The sequence below is a fragment of the Ranitomeya variabilis genome, chromosome 2 (genome assembly GCF_051348905.1).
Source record: "Ranitomeya variabilis isolate aRanVar5 chromosome 2, aRanVar5.hap1, whole genome shotgun sequence".
Classification (NCBI taxonomy): domain Eukaryota; kingdom Metazoa; phylum Chordata; class Amphibia; order Anura; family Dendrobatidae; genus Ranitomeya; species Ranitomeya variabilis.
The window spans coordinates 636,669,110-636,682,671 of NC_135233.1; the positions used below are offsets into that span (position 1 = coordinate 636,669,110).

The 13,562-nt window shown below is 44.6% G+C and overlaps 1 protein-coding gene across 1 annotated transcript in view; it reads left to right on the forward strand.

The window, feature by feature from the left end:
* LYST (lysosomal trafficking regulator) overlaps nt 1–13,562 on the forward strand; it is a 591,077-nt gene that overhangs the window by 118,330 nt on the left and 459,185 nt on the right. Inside the window, exon 8 of the mRNA XM_077289098.1 lies at nt 7,215–7,426. Coding sequence (XP_077145213.1) covers nt 7,215–7,426 — 212 coding nt within the window. The remainder of the gene's footprint in view (nt 1–7,214; nt 7,427–13,562) is intronic.

Below are 13,562 nucleotides of genomic sequence, written 5' to 3' on the forward strand. Positions count from 1 at the left end.
AGCACTATATGGCACAGCTATGGGGCAATTATGAACGGTGCAGAGCACTATATGGCACAGCTATGGGGCAATTATGAACGGTGCAGAGCACTATATGGCACAGCTATGGGGCAATTATGAACGGTGCAGAGCACTGTATGGCACAGCTATGGGGCAATAATAAACGGTGCAGAGCACTGTATGGCACAGCTATGGGGCAATAATGGTGCAGAGCACTATATGGCACAGCTATGGGGCAATAATGGTGCAAAGCACCAGGGAAACAAGCATGGTGCTCCCACTCATTCTGAACCTATGGTAAGTTGAATCACATTCTCATTATAAATGTCATAATTATATGATAAGTATGCACTAAGCTCCATCCCTCCATAACCCCACCCCCATATGACCAAAGCCCCGCCCCTGCCCCACCGGGCCATGGAAAACTGGTCTTGCTTAAAGCCGGTCCCTGGTGCAAAAAAGGTTGGGGACCTCTGGTTTAGAGGATCAACTTAGGAACAAAACTCCGAGGAATGAGATCTTATCCTCTCTTCCTATGATTCAGGGAGTAGCGGCTTACCTTGCTGATGCATCGGCAGACTCTGTGAAACTAGCGGCCAGATCTGCGGCCCTTTCTAATTCAGCCCGTAGGGCCATTTGGCTGAAATGTTGGCCGGGCGATATGCAGGCCAGGTCAAAACTGTGCGACATTCCGTGTGAAGGGGCGCATTTATTCGGGCCAGTTCGGGATGAGCTTCTGGAAAAAGCAGGGGATAGTAAAAAGCGATTCCCTTACCTGGGAAGACCCTTCTATAGACGGGGTACTAACAGAAGATGGTTTGACCGTACAAGATCTAATAGAGAAAGACCCAGATATGACTCCAGTAAGAAGAGAGGTAGAGGCTTTTTGTTCAATTCCTTCCGAGACAACAAAAAACCACAATGACTGCCGGACTGGGTGGGAGGCAGACTCTTAGCCTTCTATCCGGCTTGGGTAAAGATTTCCAATAGTCCATGGGTCCTAAGCATTATTAGGTCAGGATTGAAATTTGATTTTCACAAAATTCCTCAGAATAAGTTTCTTTTAACGCCTATCCGTTCTTCACCTACAGAACAGCTGGCATTCGAATCTGAGGTTCAGGAGCTCCAACGGAAAGGTGTATTGATAAAATTTCCGGAAGCACAAAGAGGTAAAGGGTTCTATTCCCCCCTCTTTTTGAATAGGAAGCCAGACAATTCTTTTCGTACTATCAACCTTAAAGGCTTGAATAAATTCTTACTGGTCCAATCATTCAAAATGGAGTCTGTAAAAACAGCAATAAAGCTATTGTTTGACAAGTGTTTCATGGTCGTCTTAGATCTTAAAGATGCCTATTATCATGTTCCCACACATACAGACCACCAACAGTTCTTAAGGGTAGCAGTTTCACTGGGGGGGATAATAAAACACTTCCAATACAGGGCGCTCCCCTTTGGAGTTGCAGTGGCCCCCCGTGTTTTTACAATAATAATGGTGGAGGTCATGACGCATCTTCATGAACAGGATATTCTAGTGGTGCCATATCTGGATTACCTGTTGACCATAGGACACTCAGATTCACACTGCTCGACCCAACTAGTGAAAGTAATTTCAACCTTGCAGAATTTAGAATGGATTATTAATTACAAAAAATCATGTTTACAGCCTTTAAGGGTGCAGGAGTTCCTGGGGCTCATCCTAGACTCGGGGTTGCAAGAATGCCGTCTGCCAGACGCAAAGGTGGAAAAAATTCGACGACAAACACTCAAGGTAGTCAATAATCCGTCAGTCACGTTAAGAGGTGCAATGTCACTGTTAGGCTCACTCACGTCTTGCATCCCAGCTGTGCTTTGGGCCCAGTACCACACCAGAGTCCTGCAGTGGGATGTACTGTGCAATACTCGTCGGTTAGAAGGCCACCTTGATAATAAATTTCCCTGTCTGAGGCTTTTATACAATCCTTACGTTGGTGGTTACACATACCAAACCTGCGTACAGGTGTTCCCTGGATAAATCATATATCTTGAGTGGTGACAACAGATGCCAGTCCCAGGGGCTGGGGGGCACATATGGGGGATATGTGGGTCCAGGGGGTTTGGTCACATGTCGAGCAAACCTTTTCTTCCAACCTTAAAGAGATATTAGCGGTAGAACGAGCTCTAAGTCATTTCCTTATGTCTTTACAGGGCCGACACGTCAGACTATTCTCAGACAACCAGGTAGCGGTAGCTTACATTAATCATCAGGGGGGAACTCGGTCCAGGCCTTTAATGGAAGTGGTGGGTCGTATCTTTCAGATAGCAGAGATTCATCTACTGTCACTCACATCTCTTCATATAAAGGGAAAACACAACCTCATGGCCGATTATCAAAGTCGCAGAAAGCTCAGACAAGGGGATTGGGTTCTCAATCAGACCATCTTCAATCAGATCAGTCTTCTATGGGGGTGTCCAGATAGACCTCTTCGCCAGCAAAGAAAACAGAAAGACTCACCGGTTTTGCTCCCCAGAGAAAACCCGTATGCAGTGGACGTACTCTTAATCCCATGGCATTTCAATCTAGCCTATGCGTTTCCTCCATTGAACTTGATCCCATTAGTTCTGAGGAAGATACGGGAGGGCAAAGCTCGAGTAATCTTGATAGCACCATTCTGGCCCAGGAGGCCGTGGTTTCCTTGGCTGAGGAAGATGTCCATTTCTCAGCCTTGGATTCTCCCAGAACTTTTAGACCTTCTCTCCCAAGGTCCAATCCTCCATCCACGAGTGTCCAATTTACATCTGGTGGAGTGGAATTTGTAGGGGCATTACTAAAAAAGAAAGGTTTTTTGCAAGAACTGGTTAATACCTTACAGAAAAGCAGGAAGGCTTCCACGACAAATATTTATGTTAAAATATGGAAAATATTCTTGACTAATTCAGGATCAGAGATTGGTCAAAAAATCTGTATTACTAAGATTCTGGAGTTCCTGCAGAGAGGTCTAGAAATGGGTCTTGCTACAAGCACCCTTAGGGTCCATGTATCGGCCTTGGGGGCACTATAAAATCGTAATTTAGCTAGCAATTATTGGATCGCTAGATTCATCAAGGCAGCTGCTAGGTCGAGACCCATGGTTAGGAAAAAACTACCCCCGTGGGATTTAAACTTGGTACTTACAGCTTTAACTGAAGCCCCATTTGAACCGATTGACTCTGCTCCTATAAAAGTCCTGTCCTTTAAAACAGCGCTTTTAGTCGCCCTCACATCAGCAAGGAGAGTTAGCGACCTACAGGCCCTCTCTAGACAACCTCCATACATTCAGTTTAGAGATGATAGAGTAGTATTAAAGACTGATCCCCTTTATCTTCCAAAGGTATCGTCAAAATTCCACAGACTGCATGAGATAAATCTCCCCACCTTTTGCCCTAATCCCTCAAATCAGAAAGAACTCAAACTTCATTCATTAGATGTTAAAAGATGTCTGCTTAGATATATTACATTAACAGACTCTTGGAAAAAGGATAGTTCTTTATTCGTATCTTTTCAGGGAGTCAGAAAAGGATGTAGGGTGTCTAAAAACACCTTTGATAGATGGATTAGGGAAGGGATTTCTTTGGCTTATTCAGCAGGTGGCCTAGAGGTTCCGGAAGGTATAAGAGCTCATTCAACTCGAGCCTTGGCGACATCCTGGGCGGAGAGGTCGGAGGTGTCGATTGAGGACATATGTAAGGCGGCCACATGGTCATCTCCATCTACTTTCTTTAAGCATTATAGACTAGACCTGGGTGGCTCCTCCGATCTCACGTTTGGTAGAAGGGTGCTGGAAGCAGTAGTCCCTCCCTAAGATTCTCTTTCTCTTTAAATCTCTCGTCTGTGCTGTCATGGCGACTGAATAAATATTCAAGCTACTTAAAGGTAGCGGTGTTTTTCAGGAGCCATGACAGCACCCTTATATTTCCTCCCTTTATGCTAATATGGCTTAACACCACTTGTATATATAGAAATTTTTCTTTAGTCACATGGGTGGAATGTATAAATTATTTATGTGCTAACTAACCGGGGTGGTCCTCTCATGCTCTGTAATCCAACTGAGGCGGGAGAGAGGTACCGCCCTTTTATGTCTGTAGGTTTTCCTGTCCCTCTCTCGTCTGTGCTGTCATGGCTCCTGAAAAACACTGCTACCGGTAAGTAGCTTGAGTATTTTATAGCCCTGAATAAAGTATGCAACTCTTCTGAACTCTGTGATTCCCTTGCCTGATTTTGGAGGAGCACGGAATTATCAGCATCTTGAATATCCTATCCAGTATTTCTTGAAGATCCTTCGTGGGTCCGGTGCCATCTGCATCCCTCCTATCATACGTACTATATGTGTGGTGCATACTCACAAAGTGTAAAGTTGAGAATTTTACCTTACAGTAAATTATTTTGGTAACTGCGCTATTGCGCCCCTCTCTTTACCGTTTCTAGTTTGCAAAGCATAGCAAAGCCCCTTCTATGCTATGCTTTACAAGCGATCAATCTGCAAAAAGTGAATATCCCATAGTGTCAGAATACCCAGCGTGCAGACCGTTGATTTCACTTGCTGGAGAATTGCCACAGATGCACACATACACACACTTGGCTCTGCTAGGCACACATGTGCACACACTGCTCTGCCACATATACACAAGTACTTACACACTCAGCTCGTCCACACATGCACGCATTCTCAGCTCTGTCAACCACCCACACCCACCTTGCCGGTTTCCTTCTCCCCTACAGTCTCCTATGCAGCCTAATAACAGTGGTATGCAATATGCAATATTTATCAGAATAATCAAAATAAACTAAAACTTTTTTGCATGTATTAATTCGTAATGATTGCGTGCGTGAACATATTTTTTCACTTTTGGAAGGTATTGAAGTGTATATCCGTCTTGCTGCTACTTAGATTTTTTAATATAAAAATAAGTAAATAACAATAGGTTTATATGTTTTGTTTAATGATAAAAGTGCGCTCTGAGGAGTATGGGTACAATTTAAAAGGGTAATTTGATTAGAGAAGTAATACACTGCTCAAAAAAATTAAAGGGAACACTTAAACAGCAGAATATAACTCCAAGTAAATCAAACGTCTGTGAAATCAAACTGTCCACTTTGATTGTCAAATAGTGTTGCTTCCTATTTCACATGCTGTTGTGCAAATGGAATACACAACAGATGGAAATTATTGGCAATTATCAAGACACACTCAATAAAGGAGTGGTTCTGCAGGTGGAGACCACAGACCACATCTCAGTACCAATGCTTTCTGGCTGATGTTTTGGTCACTTTTGAATGTTGGTTGTGTTTTCACACTCGTGGTAGCGTGAGATGGACTATACAACCCACACAAGTGGCTCAGGTAGTGCAGCTCATCCAGGATGGCACATCAATGCGAGCTGTGGCAAGAAGGTTTGCTGTGTCTGTCAGCGTAGTGTCCAGAGGCTGGAGGCACTACCAGGAGACAGGCCAGTACACCAGGAGACATGGAGGGGGCCCTTTGATGGCAACAACCCATCAGTAGGACCGCTACCTCAGCTTTTGTGCAAGGAGGAACAGGAGGAGCACTGCCAGAGCCCTGCCAGGCCACAAATGTGCATGTGTCTGCACAATAGGTTAGTCACTGACTCCATGATGATGGTCTGAGTGCCTGACGTCCACAGATGGGGGTTGTGCTCACAGCCCAACACCGTGCAGGACGCTTGGCATTTGCTATTGAAAACCAGAATTAGCAGATTCGCCACTGGCGCCCTGTGCTCTTCACAGATGAAAGCAGGTTCACACTGAGCACATGTGACAGACGTGACAGAGTCTGGAGACGCCATGGAGAGCGATCTGCCTGCAACATCCCTCATCATGACCGGTTTGGCAGTGGGTCAGTAATAGTGTGGGGTGGCATTTCTTTGGAGGGCCACACAGCCCTCCATGTGCTTGCCAGAGGTAGCCTGACTGCCATTAGGTACCGAGATGAGATCCTCAGACCCCTTGTGAGACCATATGCTGGTGCGGTTGGCCCTGGGTTCCTCCTAATGCAGGACAATGCCAGACCTCATGTGGTTGGAGTGTGTCAGCAGTTCCTGCAAGATGAAGGCATTGAAGCTATGGACTGGCTTCCCCAGACCTGAATCCATTGAACACATCTGGGACATCATGTCTCGCACCATCCACCAACGTCACGTTACACCACAGACTGTCCAGGAGTTGGTGGATGCTTTAGTCCAGGTCTGGGAGAAGATCCCTCAGGAGACCATCTGCCACCTCATCAGGAGCATGCCCAGGCATTGTAGGGAGGTCATACAGGCTCGTGGAGGCCATACACACTACTGAGCATCATTTCCTTGTCTTGAGGTATTTCCACTGAAGTTGGATCAGCCTGTAACTTTATTTTCCACTTTGATTTTGAGCATCATTTCAACTCTAGACCTCCGTGGGATATTAGGTGTGATTTACATTGATAATTTTTAGGTTTTATTGTTCTGAACACATTCCGCTATGTAATGAATAAAGATTTACAACTGGAATATTTCATTCAGTGATATCTACAATGAGGGATTTTAGTGTTCCCTTTATTTTTTTGAGCAGTGTATTATTTCAGAGCACTTTTAGCCTGGGACCTCCCCAAAAGATGTGTAGAAAATCTGCATTCATACTGCATTACTGCCTACAAAAAGGGAAATAATTTGCACAGCCTTTAGAAAGCGTACAAGGGGTAAGGTACCACCTTGTAAACAGTTTGTAATGCGATTCATGTAGGGTAATACAGATGTTTGTTCAAGATTTATCAAATGTCAGAATTTTCTTTTCACGACTTAATAAAAACTAAACTATGCAAGTTTTTAATCGCCATAATTGTATTGACCTGGATAATTATGGAGTCAAGTCACTTTTGCAGCACAATGAATGCTGCAAAAATAGAAGAAATATTGTAGAATTTTATTTTTTTCAAGTAAAAAGAGCCTAATAAATGGTATAATGAATGTTGTCATTCAGAACTTCAATTATCATCTTAAAAATACCTTCCTCTTCCTCTTCTGGCTATGTTGACAGAAAAATAAAAAAAATATTATGACCGTTGGAAGAAGGGGAAAAACACAAAAGCGTAAAAATTGAAAGTCACTCTGTTAATGAGAGGTTAACATAGATGTTAGAAATCCACAAGCAGACTTGTGTATCAGGATTTGTTTAGCCTATTACCCATTTTCTTTTTTTTTTCTTTTAGGAATCAAAACAGAGCTGGAAGAGTTAGGAAGCACAAATGATCATGTAGAGACATGCGCCACTGGAGAACTTCTTTATCCTGAAATATGTGCTTTAGTGCTGAATTTACTTTTTGGACATCATACAAATACAACCTTGGTTAACCGAGTTTTACACACATTTTTGAAAATATTGAAGATGAGGAAAAAAAATATTTTGCTTCTAGTTCAACAAGTAAGTTAAGCAGCATTTTGGAAGAATACAGACAAAAATGAAAAAGTTAATGTTGAGTAGAATAATGGAGGAATACGCTTCTGGTTTGAATTTCTGAAACTTGGTAAAATATAGAAAGAATACAGTATGAGAAATTGAACACCTTCCCGACATTAGACGTATCCATACATCATGGTCATCTGGTACTTACCAACCTTTGACATGTGGATACGTCATGGCGATCAACCACGCACAGTGGTTGTGCGCGTGCTATTGCCGCCAGGTGTCAGATGATTCTGACACCCGGCACCCAGGGCAGGAGCGGTGCCCACACTGCTCCCATTAAATACTGCTACCGATATCAATCGCAGTATTTAGCAGGCCAGCAGAGGGAGGGAGACTCCTCTGCTCTCTGATCATGATGACATCTAGAGCATGGTGTAGCAAGTTTGACTCAGTGTAGCGCTGACTGTTTGTAAAGCAAACAAGCGATCAATCTGCAAAAAGTGAATGTTCCATAGTGGGACAAAGTGAAAAATTATATATTTAAAAAAAAAAAAAAAAAGTCACAAAATAATTAAAAAATATATAAAATACAAATATATTGTATCCATCTATATATATGATCGTCTAAGGGACACTTCCATCTGTTTGTCTGTCTTTCTCTGTCTGTCTGTCACAAATCCCGCATCGCTGATTGGTCACTGGCAGCGGCCGCGACCAATCAGCGACGGGCACAGTCCGGCCGCGAAATGGCCGCTTCCTATTCATTGCAGTCAGTGCCCCTTCCATACTCCCCCCAGTCATCGCCCGCCACCCACATAGCGTTTTAGCAGTCCTTTAAACCGACTGCTTTACACCGCGGCATAAAGCGGTGTAACGCAGTCTGTTAACGCTGCTATTAACACTTTGTGATGAACTTTTTACTATTGATGCTGCCTATGCAGCATCAATAATAAAAAGATATAATGTTAAAAATAATTTAAAAAAAATAAAAAATGGTGCTATTCTCACCTTCCGACGTCCACCGATGCACGCGAGCGGCGAGGCTGCCGCCAGCTTCTGTTCCCAGAGATGCATTGCAAAATTACCCAGATGACTTAGTGGTCTCGCGAGGCTGTCTGTTATATAGTACGTGGGCTGTGTTATATACTACGTGGCTGTGCTATATACTATGTGGCTGTGCTATATACTATGTGGCTGTGCTATATACTATGTGGCTGTGCTATATACTACATGGCTGTGCTATATACTATGTGGCTGCTATATACTACGTGGCTGTCTGTTATATAGTATGTGGGCTGTGTTATATACTACGTGGCTGCTATATGCTATGTGGCTGTGCTATATACTATGTGGCTGTGCTATATGCTATGTGGTTGCTATATACTATGTGGCTGCTATATACTATGTGGCTGCTATATACTACGTGGCTGTGCTATATACTACGTGGCTGTGCTATATACTACGTGGCTGTGCTATATACTACATACGTGGCTGTGCTATATACTACATACTACGTGGCTGTGCTATATACTATGTGGCTGTGTTATATACTACGTGGCTGTACTATATCCTGGACCCTGAACCCCCGACTTCCAGCGCGCTGAACCCCCGACATCCTGAGACCAATCAGCGATATTGGCGCGGTATTTAAACACCGCTTTGGTTATTGGTCGTGCCCGGTTGGCCACGACCAATCAGCGATATTGGCGCGGGATTTAAACACCGCTTCAGTGATTGGTCGCGGCCGGCCGTAAGCTACCAATCACTGAAGCGGTGTTTAAATCCTGCGCCAATATCGCTGATTGGTCGCGGCCAACCGGGCACGACCAATAACCAAAGCGGTGTTTAAATACCGCGCCAATATCGGTGATTGGTCGCGGCCGGCCGTAAGCTACCAATCAGCGATATTGGCGCAGTATTTAAACACCGCATTGGTCGTGCCCGGCCGGCCGTGACTAGTCAGCGACAGGCGCAGTCTGGCCGCAAATTGGTGCCAGATTTGAACCACGCTTTGCTGATAGGCCAGCCGGGCGCGACCAATCAGCGATATTGTCGCGGAATTTAACTCCCACTCACAGCGCGACGTACATACATACATACATATTCTAGAATACCCGATGCGTTAGAATCGGGCCACCATTTAGTAAATAAATATTTTTATGAAAGTAAAATAAAGAAATAAAGTACACATATTTGTTATAGCTGCATCCGGAATGACCCAACCAATAGAACTGTCCCACTAGTTAAACGATTTAGTGAACACCGCAAAAAAAAAATAAAAACGAAACGTGGCAAAAAACTATTCTTTATTATCATACCGCCGAACAAAAAGTGGAATTAAACGCAATAAAAAAGATGAATGTAAATAGAAATAGTAATGCTGAAAACGTCATCTTGTCCTACAAAAAACAAGCCATCATACAGCTCCAACAGCGGAAAAATAAAAAGGTTATAGCTCTCAGAATAAAGCTATGCAAAAATAATTGTTTTTTTTTTATAAAGAATAGTTTTTACTGTGTAAAAGCATCAAAACATAAAGAAAGATATAAATGTGGTATCGCTATAATCGTACTGACCCGAAGAACAAAGTTACCTTTTCAATTTTACCAGATGCGGAGCGACATAAAAAAAACCCAAAAACCAGACACAAATCCTGTGTTAGGGTTGGCAGAACGCACTAAATAAAATATAATAATAAAGTGCGTTTGCCACCTGGGGTCCACCGTGCAGGGATGGTATACTGCAGCTAGGAGGACAATGTCGAAACAAGCAGCGAGCGTACCTGACTTGCATGGAGTTAAACGTCACTCAGTGGAGTAGCACGTGGCTGTGCCAATCGCACACAGCGACGGAAAGATGCTCTGCAGCAGAGCTGTGTTATAGGCACACAGCCGCAGAGTGATACGGCGCTAATCGCGTACCATGTTAGCGTCACAGGAGTACGCAAGCCCCATTGTGGCACGGGAATGGGTAGTAGACTACAAGCACTCACAGAACTCCTCTCCAGAGAGGCGAGAATTCTAAAAGCACTAGCGCCTGCCCTGAATTCACACACAATCTCCCCTCTGGAGAAGCCGGAATTCTATAGGCACTGAGCCTGCCCTGAGCACATACAGCGGAGTCCACACTACCGTTAAGTTCCTCACACACACCAAACATAAGTGATCTTAGCGCACCGACGGGTGTGCCAAAGATCCTTTTATAGTTTGTCAATCTGACAGGACCTTGCTCACTTGCTCACTCACAGAGCGGACCAGGACCTGAGCATGTGATGGGAGACCACCAACGAGAAGTCGACCCACGAGCATTCTCAGTAGAACGAAACCTGGACTTAGATTCAGGAGTGACTGTTCGCTGCTGAGTATTGCCTTTTGGAAAGTGTATTTGAACAGCAAGGTGGCTTGTTGTTGAAGGGAAATAGAGAGAAAAAAAAAATCTATAAATCTTCAGCATAGCGAGTGTGAGCGAGCTGAGTGTGACCTGAGCGTAAGTGTGGACGGCGGTAAGTGTGACTTGTGATTCAGTGAGGAGGTATTTGGAAGGCCTTTAACAAATACCTGTGTGAATTTGTGTGAGTTGCTGAATTGGGAGTAGCTATATTCACAAGGGGTTAACTTAGGGTGGGCGGTCATAATCAAGGGTTTATAAGGGGCAGCTGTTTGGGGCTCAAGTCCTTTTGGAAAGTGTATTTGAACAGCAAGGTGGCTTGTTGTTGAAGGGAAATAGAGAGAGAGAAAAAAAAAATCTATAAATCTTCAGCATGGCGAGTGTGAGCGAGCTGAGTGTGACCTGAGCGTAAGTGTGGACGGCGGTAAGTGTGACTTGTGATTCAGTGAGGAGGTATTTGGAAGGCCTTTAACAAATACCTGTGTGAATTTGTGTGAGTTGCTGAATTGGGAGTAGCTATATTCACAAGGGGTTAACTTAGGGTGGGCGGTCATAATCAAGGGTTTATAAGGGGCAGCTGTTTGGGGCTCAAGTCCTTTTGGAAAGTGTATTTGAACAGCAAGGTGGCTTGTTGTTGAAGGGAAATAGAGAGAAAAAAAAAATCTATAAATCTTCAGCATGGCGAGTGTGAGCGAGCTGAGTGTGACCTGAGCGTAAGTGTGGACGGCGGTAAGTGTGACTTGTGATTCAGTGAGGAGGTATTTGGAAGGCCTTTAACAAATACCTGTGTGAATTTGTGTGAGTTGCTGAATTGGGAGTAGCTATATTCACAAGGGGTTAACTTAGGGTGGGCGGTCATAATCAAGGGTTTATAAGGGGCAGCTGTTTGGGGCTCAAGTCCTTTTGGAAAGTGTATTTGAACAGCAAGGTGGCTTGTTGTTGAAGGGAAATAGAGAGAGAGAAAAAAAAAATCTATAAATCTTCAGCATGGCGAGTGTGAGCGAGCTGAGTGTGACCTGAGCGTAAGTGTGGACGGCGGTAAGTGTGACTTGTGATTCAGTGAGGAGGTATTTGGAAGGCCTTTAACAAATACCTGTGTGAATTTGTGTGAGTTGCTGAATTGGGAGTAGCTATATTCACAAGGGGTTAACTTAGGGTGGGCGGTCATAATCAAGGGTTTATAAGGGGCAGCTGTTTGGGGCTCAAGTCCTTTTGGAAAGTGTATTTGAACAGCAAGGTGGCTTGTTGTTGAAGGGAAATAGAGAGAAAAAAAAAATCTATAAATCTTCAGCATGGCGAGTGTGAGCGAGCTGAGTGTGACCTGAGCGTAAGTGTGGACGGCGGTAAGTGTGACTTGTGATTCAGTGACTTTGGAATCAGGGAGTTTCCAAGGGAGGAATTGCTGTCTGTTTTTTTTGTTTTTTTTAATACTTTGTATTTATTTTTAATTAACGTTTGTGTGGTGCAATCCCCTTAGGAAATGTGCTCCACTATTGTTAATGCCATCCAGTGCACATCTTGCCACATGTATGCAGTTCTTGATCAGCCGGTCGAGGGTGCATACTGCTGTGCGAGATGTGAGCACATTGTGCATTTGGAAGCCCAGATTCTGGATCTAAATGTGCAGCTGGCAACACTGAGATCCATAGACAATATGGAGAGGAGTCTTCTGCTCACTGAGCAGACGCTCAATGGGATAGATGAGGGGGGGGATGGTAGGATGGAGCTGCAGGACAGTGAGGCAGTTAGCTGGGTGACAGATAGAAGGCGGGGTAGAGGGAAGAGTGCCAGGGAGGCTAGTCCTGATCTGGCACACCCCAATAAGTTTGCTAAGTTGGCAGATGAGGGCGGTGCCAGTACAGGGGTAGCACTGCTGCAGCCAGGCATGTCCTCTGAAAGCCGGAGGAGTGACTGCTCCAGTAAGGAGGGAAATAGGAGAGCAGGGCAGGCCAGACAGGTGCTGGTAGTGGGGGACTCAATTATCAGGGGAACAGATAGGGCAATCTGTCACAAAGACAGGGATCGTCGGACGGTGTGCTGCCTACCTGGCGCTCGAGTCCGACACATCGCTGATCGGGTTGACAGGTTATTGGGAGGGGCTGGTGAGGACCCAGCGGTCATGGTGCACATTGGCACAAATGACAAAGTTAGAGGTAGGTGGAAGGTCCTTAAAGATGATTTCAGGGAATTAGGCTGCAAGCTGAAAACAAGGACCTCCAACGTGGTATTTTCCGAAATACTGCCTGTACCACGTGCCACGCCAGAGAGGCAGCGGGAGATTAGGGAGGTTAATAAGTGGCTCAAGAATTGGTGTAGGAAGGAGGGGTTTGGGTTCCTGTAGAACTGGGCCGACTTCTCAGTGGGCAACAGGCTCTACGCTAGGGACGGGCTGCACCTCAATGGAGAAGGTGCAGCTGTGCTGGGGGAGAAAATGGCTAGAAGGTTGGAGGAGTGTTTAAACTAGGGATTGGGGGGGAGGGTATTCATTTTATAGGAGGGGAAGATAGTGCAGATAGAGACCTGGGCACAAATAAGGAAGTTGGGGGTGGCGGTGGCATGGGGGGTGGGGTTAGAACAGTTAGTAATTTAAGAAAGAATAGAGGTACAGAGAGGAACATCAAGTGCATGTATACTAATGCCTGAAGCCTCGCCAACAAAATGGACGAATTAGAATGAATGTTGTTGGAGCATAATTATGACATGGTGGGGATATCTGAAACATGGCTGGATGAGAGCCATGACTGGGCTGTTAACTTGCAGGGCT